The 10458-nt window shown below is 35.4% G+C and overlaps 1 protein-coding gene across 1 annotated transcript; it reads left to right on the forward strand.

Moving 5' to 3' along the window:
- The first annotated feature begins 580 nt into the window (after positions 1-580).
- LOC128174948 (uncharacterized) lies at positions 581-4870 on the forward strand. The gene is made up of 2 exons (XM_052840370.1): positions 581-641; positions 3436-4870. Exon 2 carries the CDS (start codon positions 3486-3488, stop codon positions 4635-4637), a length of 1152 nt encoding a protein of 383 aa, XP_052696330.1. The 5' UTR covers positions 581-641; positions 3436-3485; the 3' UTR covers positions 4638-4870.
- The last annotated feature ends 5588 nt before the right edge of the window (positions 4871-10458 follow it).

Below are 10458 nucleotides of genomic sequence, written 5' to 3' on the forward strand. Positions count from 1 at the left end.
TAGGTTCTTCTCCTATTGTAAAAAAACACTAAAATTGTGGGACACCTAAATATACATGTATATGTTTATAAATAAATAGCGTGCGAATGTTATAATGCGATTTACTTTTAATTTATATTTTTAATGATTTCCTAATGAAATAGTACAACGAAATAACTTTAAAAGATCTCTAGCTAGAGAAATGGTTGTGGAGGTGTTACATTAAACTTTTATTAAAACTATCTATAGTATAACGATGTGAAAAGGTTACTCAAGAAAGATAACTCCAAATCAAACGATATGACTGCATTGTTCGAGATAAGACGTAAGTTCGTTTAAAAAAATAAATTAAAATTAGGTTGACTGACAGTTACAAAACTATAAAAAAGATAACAGACGTCAAGAACTTTAATAAAAAAATAAATCCGTCTGTCCCCTTTTTATGTCTAAAAATTTTTTTCTGGTGTCTCGTAAAATGGTATAGACAGTTTCCTCACTCTCTCACCTTTTGCGGAGAACAAGTTTTGCCTTTTCAAACTACATAGTCACTATACTGTGTATATATACCCCAATATCGTAAGTATATACATAGCCCACCTCTGCAGATTCTGAGAACCTTAATCTTCATTGCTCATCGATTGAGACAAACTCCGGAACATAAGGTAACATTTCAATGGATCAAAAATGTTTTCGAAATGTTTATTTCCACCACTGTTTTGTTATCAGTATCTAAAACCCATTCCGTGTTTTGAAAACCATTTCCATGTTTAAATAAAAGTACTGTAAATAAACTAACTTCCAATTTCACAATCAGCAAGTGTTTGATAATCCTTTACCAAATACTTGAGTTACTGTATATCCGTTTTTTTCGCGTGCCACAAAATTTGCGGATATGGGGACAATTTACCTCATTTTGAATTTGCGCCAGTCAATTTTTGCGATTTAAAAAGTTTCTTGTAGAAAACAAAACAGAATATAATTTCTGCGTATTCCAAAGTTTGCGATTTAATAGACATCGAAAATTAGATCATCGCGAAAATTACCGGATATACGGTATTACACAAAGAACACTCGTAAACTGCGAAAGGTATACGCAATAAAGACAACATAATCTGGCTTGTTAAACGCCGCAAAAATAAAAAAAAATTAGCAAGCAGCAATTGGTAAGTAGCTTTTGGATTCTTTGTTCACCTGCATTAGAAATGAAATAATTTTAATAAATTTTGAACCCTAACGTGGATATAGACAAATAATTCCTCCTTCCGCTGAACCTTTAATTTAATTAAGGCAGAAAAAAATATGAAGGTACCACGTATTTTGAATATTTGGAATCTACATTTAAATGAAGTAACTATTTTAAGCCCTCTATCTTTGTAGAATATGTTACTTAAATATGTTTCTTTTTAGTTAAGACTTTATGCACATGTAATTTTAAGGTAGGGCAAACGGTCGAAGGAATTAGGTCATCTACAACTTTTTTTTATTAATTTTCAATTGTGTCAATTATTTTAAAACCTCAATTTATTTCAAACTTATGGTTGAATTTTCATTATTTTAATTCATATATAAATAACAGGGTGTCATATGTGTTACTTTTTGTCTGTATTTCAGAAACATTACTCTTGCACAATGTAGTAACATAATTTATTATAAAATTTAATCAAGTAAAAAATAGTTCTCAGGTGAAAATAGTAGCACAAACATTTGTAAATACCTTAAAATTAACTTTTAACAATACAGATTTTAACAATGACCATTTTACTCTCCATTAAAAGGAGATAGAATCGGCAGGTTTACAAAGCGACGTAAGAAAACATGGGTGATCAGATATCTATAAAATAAAAAAAAAGTTTATAGGTTTAAATTTCATAAAACAAAATAATACACTGTCCTAAAAATTGAATTTTAGGATTATTTAGTATGGCTTATCTGATGCGAACTACTTTAGACTTGTGCACATGTACTACAAGTATTGTCTCCCTCAATCACATTTTAGGGGGCTGGATGGTCAACAATTAACTGTAAACACCAAATTTTATTCGCGGCGACTTTATTTCGCGGTCTTCTTTCGATAAAGTGATTTGCAAAGACTAATGTTCGCGACCAAGCCCTATCTAGAGCCGTGTTGTAACAACAACCATTTGGTCAAGGACTGGTCCGCGGCGAGAAATATTTGCGACGGCGAGGTGTTCGGTAACCACATGAAAATTTCTCGCAAGTGAATTAAAGTTGGTTTACAGTGGCAGCCAGATCTACCTTAACATTTCAGAGATAATTTCTTTTGCCATAAACTATCTTTAGTAAAGAACCACCCCCCCCCCCAGGTATATATTCTACTGTGGAATCATTAGAATTCGCTGTGTCTCAAATTTCGTGGTATTCGTGGGTATCCCTTCCCCACGAATTTAACATCCTCGACAAAAACAAATTTCAAAGGTTAGTTTTCTTATTGAAACAGAAAACCGGCGCATCAACGAATTAACATCCCGACGAATAAACAAAACATGCACAATCCACGAAAATTGGCACCCACGAATTTAAATGATTCCACAGTATACTGTACAAATGTATATCCGTTTTTTCGCGTGTCACAAGATTTGCAATAATGGGGAAAATCTGTAACCTTATAAATTGGCGGTAGTCATTTTTTGCGATTTAAAAGTTTGCTATAGGAAAGGATGCAGGATTCAGTTTGCGCTTTTTCAATTATTAGGTCACCGCAAAAATTACCGGATGTACGGTATCTTTTTACGAAGCTCCACTTCTAAAGAAAATAGATATAGTTTAAAAATTGCCACTAACATCAAGCCCTCATAGGACTTGCAAACATAACCTATCTATAATAATCCTTGTTAGCATGTCCTTTATTTTGTTATACACATGTACTGTAAACCAAATTTTATTCGCTTCTTTATTTCGCAATTTACTTCCTAAAACCTAGATAAGCAACAAATTACTGTAAATACAAGTTCTCATTCGCGGCCACTTTATTTCGCGATCTACTTCCGATAAAGTGGTTTGCGACAACTAATGTTCGCGACCAAGCCTTCTCCAGACCCGTCTTGTTATAACAACCACGTGACACGGATTGGTTTGCTGCGAGAAATATTCGCGACGACGATACTCTCGCGAATATTTCTCGCACGCGAATATATTCCAACAATATGCAATGAATTCGTAACATTTTATGGTACAACCTTTTTTCAAGAGCTAATTCTTTTGTTACATTTGACATGATGAAGCTACAGAAGTTTTCAGTATGTAAACTCAAATGTGGACAAAATGACTGATAATTGTCATCAAATTTAGTCCCTCAAATCCCTTTGAAACTCTAAGAGAAAAGAAAAAAAAAACTACAACAAAATATAAAAATCAATATAAAAAAAAAAATATATGATAAAAAAAATTATAATAATATACGTGCACATTGAGACTGAAATCTCTTTTGCATTTCAGGATTTGGATAAAAAACGATCGCTCTTGGGGAAAACTGATGTTTAAACATCATGTCTCAAACGAGAGATGTTAATAACACTGATAATAAAGCGCTCGAGAAGTTGACAAATGTGGTCCTGGGCCTAGAAAAGGCTTACTACGATGGTGTTGGCGCTCTGAAGCTAGAACACATGTACGGATATTGGGGCCTGCAGTTCAATTTCCAGTTTGGGTACTTCTTCTACGCTTTACCTCCCGTTGTAACGATCAGTATGTTCGTCATCTTCAAACGGAGAAAACTCCTAGGGGTGACACAGAGGTTCATTTTATGCATCATGGTTATGGATTTATTCTACACCACGATCTCGAGCATCCGTGACATCTTGTTGAGGGCTTTCCAGATGCATTATGGGTTCATGGAATTTCGGGTTTGCTCGGAAATCATCGTCTCTTTTCGTGTACAATTGTTTCTCCATGTAACCTCTATCTGGCTGAAAACCCTGATGGCGCTACACCAGGTTCTATTGATAGGATTCCCGTTCAAAGTAAAAAAACATAATCTATCTGCTTACTTTAAAACCTTTATTTTTGTCCACGGGATCTTGTGTGTGTCATTTTTCCTCTTTCTCAGCGCTCCAGTTTTCGAACCTGTTCCATTGATTCAGGAATTCAGACCAGGCTATGCTCTCAAAAAGATCCTTGGCTGTAGATATTCTCACTCAAGAGTTGTCGCAGACATCAATATTTCGTTAGAAGGGTTGGTAATAACATATGCTCTTTATATCTACAACCAACTCCTTCCGTTTACTCTTCATTGCATTATCATTGTTGTCCTCGTTGTCCTTTTGACCAAACAAATTCGGGTTCTTTTGGTTCTCTCTGGAAACATCGCTATCGAGCGAGTCAAATACATATTGTTAATGAAGGTAAACATAGCTCTTGGATTGTCTTTCGTGCTTCAGGAACTTCCAGTGATTACTTTCACAATGTACCAGTTTCTTTTCAACTCTGATCGCCTAGATAGCGACAAGACTGGTATGCAATATCAAGGCTATGTCACTGTTATTATGTCAATTTCCTTCTGCATTGGTAAACCCATTGATTTACTCATCTACAGCAGCCTGAGTAAAGCTTTTAAGGAAGAGTTGAAACACTTGCTATGGAGTTTGTTTAAACCCTGCAGGAGAAATGTAAAGATTGCAGATAACATTCGTAGTCGGTAACGGTGTCTTCCTTCCAAGAAACACGGAGGAAGTCAAAGGAACTGCTTCAAGTAAAGGGCAAGTGTGATATAAGGACACTTTAAACCCGAAACACACGCACACGCGTACGTGCTTCTATGATGATGAACTTAAAATGATTGTTTTTGCAGTCTATATCTCCAGATCTGATTTACTGTTCTGTACTGTCTCTTTGTGTTACGTGTTTTGAAATCACGTGATTCTTATAAATAAAAGTTGGCTCTTATTATACCTTTGTGATCTGTTAACCAACATATTGTAGGGCAAATGTTACTGTGGTTTCATCAATCTTCGCTGAATACCAATTTTTGTGGATTTCGTTGTTTATTTGATCCACGACATTAAATGTTCATTGAAGTGCAATTTTTATTTTGTATTGATAGGGTCATTGGCCACGAATTTACGTATCCTTGAAACTGTGATTTGCACTTTATCCACGAAAATTGATGCCCTTGAAAATTAATGAAACCACAGTATCTAAAGTAAATGGTTCGTGAAATTATTGACCTTCTTCTTTACGAGTGAATTGATACTTATGTTTTTAAAATGACAGTATATAAATGTTTCAGAATGAAACATTCTTTGTTTTTAAACAATTCAAAACCTCATAGTGACATTACTAAATGATTTTATTATAAAGAATTTGATAGATATTGTAACCAACCAGTCACCCTGATTTTAAAGTCATTAGTTTTTTCCTTGACATTTATTTAATCTTATCTCATTATCCATGTTCAACTGACAAATGATGAATTATTTTTAGGTCAGTGTGATTAACGTTGTATATACAATATACATACATTTTCACCTGCCACCCACTAAAGTGGGGCAACATCTATAAAACGAGATTTATGTTCATTTATTCACCTTAAAAAATAGTATTTATGATTGATTATATTATTATACGTATTGTAAACGGTATTCCTATGCTTGAATGACATGTCAGGATTTTCTTGCCTCAAGGTCAAAAGTAAAACAAGTAACTTTCTAAATATGCCATCGAATATATCTAATTGTCGCAAATTAAAAAAAGAACCAAACTTAATGGTTTACTTGCAATTGCAAGTTTACGGAACTTACACCCCACCAAAAAAATGTAAACTTGTTATGGTTACAGTGAACGTGCACAACAATAAGGTTGAATAAAACACAAACATGCGTTATCAATAACAATGTATGTTTATTTGACTAATCTTTTTCTTGTTTTTCAGAATTTAAAAAAAAATCAACAAACTCAAACTTCTGTTTAACGATGTCTGAATCGCAAAGCATAAACAACACCGATGAAAAGGCGATTTCGGCTTTGAACAACGTTTATACGAGCTTGCAAAAAGCCCTGTACGATTCTGCACGCGTTCTCAAGCTAGTAGATCTCTACGGAAGCTGGGGTTTGACCTACTCTTTTCAAGTTGGATTTCCTTTGTACATCTTGCCCTTCATGGCTACGATTCTCATGTTCGTCATCTTCAAACGACGGAAGCTCCTGGGAGTGACACAGAAATTCATTCTGTCCATCATGGTAATGGATCTATGCTACACGTCCACTTCTAGCATCCGAGACACCTTACTGAGACTGTTCCAGATGCATTATGGGTTCATGGAATACCGCGTCTGTGCGGAAATCATCGTTTCTTTTCGCGTACAAATGTTGTTTCATGCCACCTCTGTTTGGCTTAAAACAATGATGTCTCTTCATCAAGTGCTAATTGTAGGCTTTCCATTAAGAGTTAAACAACACAACCTGTCTGCTTACTTTTTCTCTTTTATTCTCGTTCACATCGCCCTATGTTTGGCATATCTTGTGTTCCTTGCCACTCCAGTTTTTGAACCAGTGCCATTGATCCAGGAGTTTAGATCGGGATATCCTCTTCACAAAATCATCGGTTGCCAGTTTTCTCATTCGAGGTTTTTGCCAAATATCAACGATTCTCTGATTGGAACGGCGATAACTTTAATCATTTTTCTGTACAACCAAATCATTCCGTTTATTTTTCATTTTACTACCGTTATGATGTTAGTATTCCTCTTGACCAAGCACATTCGAACACTCTCGTTACTGACCAATAACATCGCCGTGGAACGGGTCAAATACGTAGTGTTGATGAAGGTCAACATCGCTATGGGGGTCTCCTTTGTTCTGCAGGAACTCCCGGTCATTTTATTTTTCTTTGTTCACCTGCATTAGAAATGAAATAATTTTAATAAATTTTGAACCCTAACGTGGATATAGACAAATAATTCCTCCTTCCGCTGAACCTTTAATTTAATTAAGGCAGAAAAAAATATGAAGGTACCACGTATTTTGAATATTTGGAATCTACATTTAAATGAAGTAACTATTTTAAGCCCTCTATCTTTGTAGAATATGTTACTTAAATATGTTTCTTTTTAGTTAAGACTTTATGCACATGTAATTTTAAGGTAGGGCAAACGGTCGAAGGAATTAGGTCATCTACAACTTTTTTTTATTAATTTTCAATTGTGTCAATTATTTTAAAACCTCAATTTATTTCAAACTTATGGTTGAATTTTCATTATTTTAATTCATATATAAATAACAGGGTGTCATATGTGTTACTTTTTGTCTGTATTTCAGAAACATTACTCTTGCACAATGTAGTAACATAATTTATTATAAAATTTAATCAAGTAAAAAATAGTTCTCAGGTGAAAATAGTAGCACAAACATTTGTAAATACCTTAAAATTAACTTTTAACAATACAGATTTTAACAATGACCATTTTACTCTCCATTAAAAGGAGATAGAATCGGCAGGTTTACAAAGCGACGTAAGAAAACATGGGTGATCAGATATCTATAAAATAAAAAAAAAGTTTATAGGTTTAAATTTCATAAAACAAAATAATACACTGTCCTAAAAATTGAATTTTAGGATTATTTAGTATGGCTTATCTGATGCGAACTACTTTAGACTTGTGCACATGTACTACAAGTATTGTCTCCCTCAATCACATTTTAGGGGGCTGGATGGTCAACAATTAACTGTAAACACCAAATTTTATTCGCGGCGACTTTATTTCGCGGTCTTCTTTCGATAAAGTGATTTGCAAAGACTAATGTTCGCGACCAAGCCCTATCTAGAGCCGTGTTGTAACAACAACCATTTGGTCAAGGACTGGTCCGCGGCGAGAAATATTTGCGACGGCGAGGTGTTCGGTAACCACATGAAAATTTCTCGCAAGTGAATTAAAGTTGGTTTACAGTGGCAGCCAGATCTACCTTAACATTTCAGAGATAATTTCTTTTGCCATAAACTATCTTTAGTAAAGAACCACCCCCCCCCCCCCCAGGTATATATTCTACTGTGGAATCATTAGAATTCGCTGTGTCTCAAATTTCGTGGTATTCGTGGGTATCCCTTCCCCACGAATTTAACATCCTCGACAAAAACAAATTTCAAAGGTTAGTTTTCTTATTGAAACAGAAAACCGGCGCATCAACGAATTAACATCCCGACGAATAAACAAAACATGCACAATCCACGAAAATTGGCACCCACGAATTTAAATGATTCCACAGTATACTGTACAAATGTATATCCGTTTTTTCGCGTGTCACAAGATTTGCAATAATGGGGAAAATCTGTAACCTTATAAATTGGCGGTAGTCATTTTTTGCGATTTAAAAGTTTGCTATAGGAAAGGATGCAGGATTCAGTTTGCGCTTTTTCAATTATTAGGTCACCGCAAAAATTACCGGATGTACGGTATCTTTTTACGAAGCTCCACTTCTAAAGAAAATAGATATAGTTTAAAAATTGCCACTAACATCAAGCCCTCATAGGACTTGCAAACATAACCTATCTATAATAATCCTTGTTAGCATGTCCTTTATTTTGTTATACACATGTACTGTAAACCAAATTTTATTCGCTTCTTTATTTCGCAATTTACTTCCTAAAACCTAGATAAGCAACAAATTACTGTAAATACAAGTTCTCATTCGCGGCCACTTTATTTCGCGATCTACTTCCGATAAAGTGGTTTGCGACAACTAATGTTCGCGACCAAGCCTTCTCCAGACCCGTCTTGTTATAACAACCACGTGACACGGATTGGTTTGCTGCGAGAAATATTCGCGACGACGATACTCTCGCGAATATTTCTCGCACGCGAATATATTCCAACAATATGCAATGAATTCGTAACATTTTATGGTACAACCTTTTTTCAAGAGCTAATTCTTTTGTTACATTTGACATGATGAAGCTACAGAAGTTTTCAGTATGTAAACTCAAATGTGGACAAAATGACTGATAATTGTCATCAAATTTAGTCCCTCAAATCCCTTTGAAACTCTAAGAGAAAAGAAAAAAAAAACTACAACAAAATATAAAAATCAATATAAAAAAAAAAATATATGATAAAAAAAATTATAATAATATACGTGCACATTGAGACTGAAATCTCTTTTGCATTTCAGGATTTGGATAAAAAACGATCGCTCTTGGGGAAAACTGATGTTTAAACATCATGTCTCAAACGAGAGATGTTAATAACACTGATAATAAAGCGCTCGAGAAGTTGACAAATGTGGTCCTGGGCCTAGAAAAGGCTTACTACGATGGTGTTGGCGCTCTGAAGCTAGAACACATGTACGGATATTGGGGCCTGCAGTTCAATTTCCAGTTTGGGTACTTCTTCTACGCTTTACCTCCCGTTGTAACGATCAGTATGTTCGTCATCTTCAAACGGAGAAAACTCCTAGGGGTGACACAGAGGTTCATTTTATGCATCATGGTTATGGATTTATTCTACACCACGATCTCGAGCATCCGTGACATCTTGTTGAGGGCTTTCCAGATGCATTATGGGTTCATGGAATTTCGGGTTTGCTCGGAAATCATCGTCTCTTTTCGTGTACAATTGTTTCTCCATGTAACCTCTATCTGGCTGAAAACCCTGATGGCGCTACACCAGGTTCTATTGATAGGATTCCCGTTCAAAGTAAAAAAACATAATCTATCTGCTTACTTTAAAACCTTTATTTTTGTCCACGGGATCTTGTGTGTGTCATTTTTCCTCTTTCTCAGCGCTCCAGTTTTCGAACCTGTTCCATTGATTCAGGAATTCAGACCAGGCTATGCTCTCAAAAAGATCCTTGGCTGTAGATATTCTCACTCAAGAGTTGTCGCAGACATCAATATTTCGTTAGAAGGGTTGGTAATAACATATGCTCTTTATATCTACAACCAACTCCTTCCGTTTACTCTTCATTGCATTATCATTGTTGTCCTCGTTGTCCTTTTGACCAAACAAATTCGGGTTCTTTTGGTTCTCTCTGGAAACATCGCTATCGAGCGAGTCAAATACATATTGTTAATGAAGGTAAACATAGCTCTTGGATTGTCTTTCGTGCTTCAGGAACTTCCAGTGATTACTTTCACAATGTACCAGTTTCTTTTCAACTCTGATCGCCTAGATAGCGACAAGACTGGTATGCAATATCAAGGCTATGTCACTGTTATTATGTCAATTTCCTTCTGCATTGGTAAACCCATTGATTTACTCATCTACAGCAGCCTGAGTAAAGCTTTTAAGGAAGAGTTGAAACACTTGCTATGGAGTTTGTTTAAACCCTGCAGGAGAAATGTAAAGATTGCAGATAACATTCGTAGTCGGTAACGGTGTCTTCCTTCCAAGAAACACGGAGGAAGTCAAAGGAACTGCTTCAAGTAAAGGGCAAGTGTGATATAAGGACACTTTAAACCCGAAACACACGCACACGCGTACGTGCTTCTATGATGATGAACTTAAAATGATTGTTTTTGCAGTCTATATC

This window comes from Crassostrea angulata, chromosome 2 (assembly GCF_025612915.1).
Source record: "Crassostrea angulata isolate pt1a10 chromosome 2, ASM2561291v2, whole genome shotgun sequence".
In the NCBI taxonomy this organism is placed as follows: domain Eukaryota; kingdom Metazoa; phylum Mollusca; class Bivalvia; order Ostreida; family Ostreidae; genus Magallana; species Magallana angulata.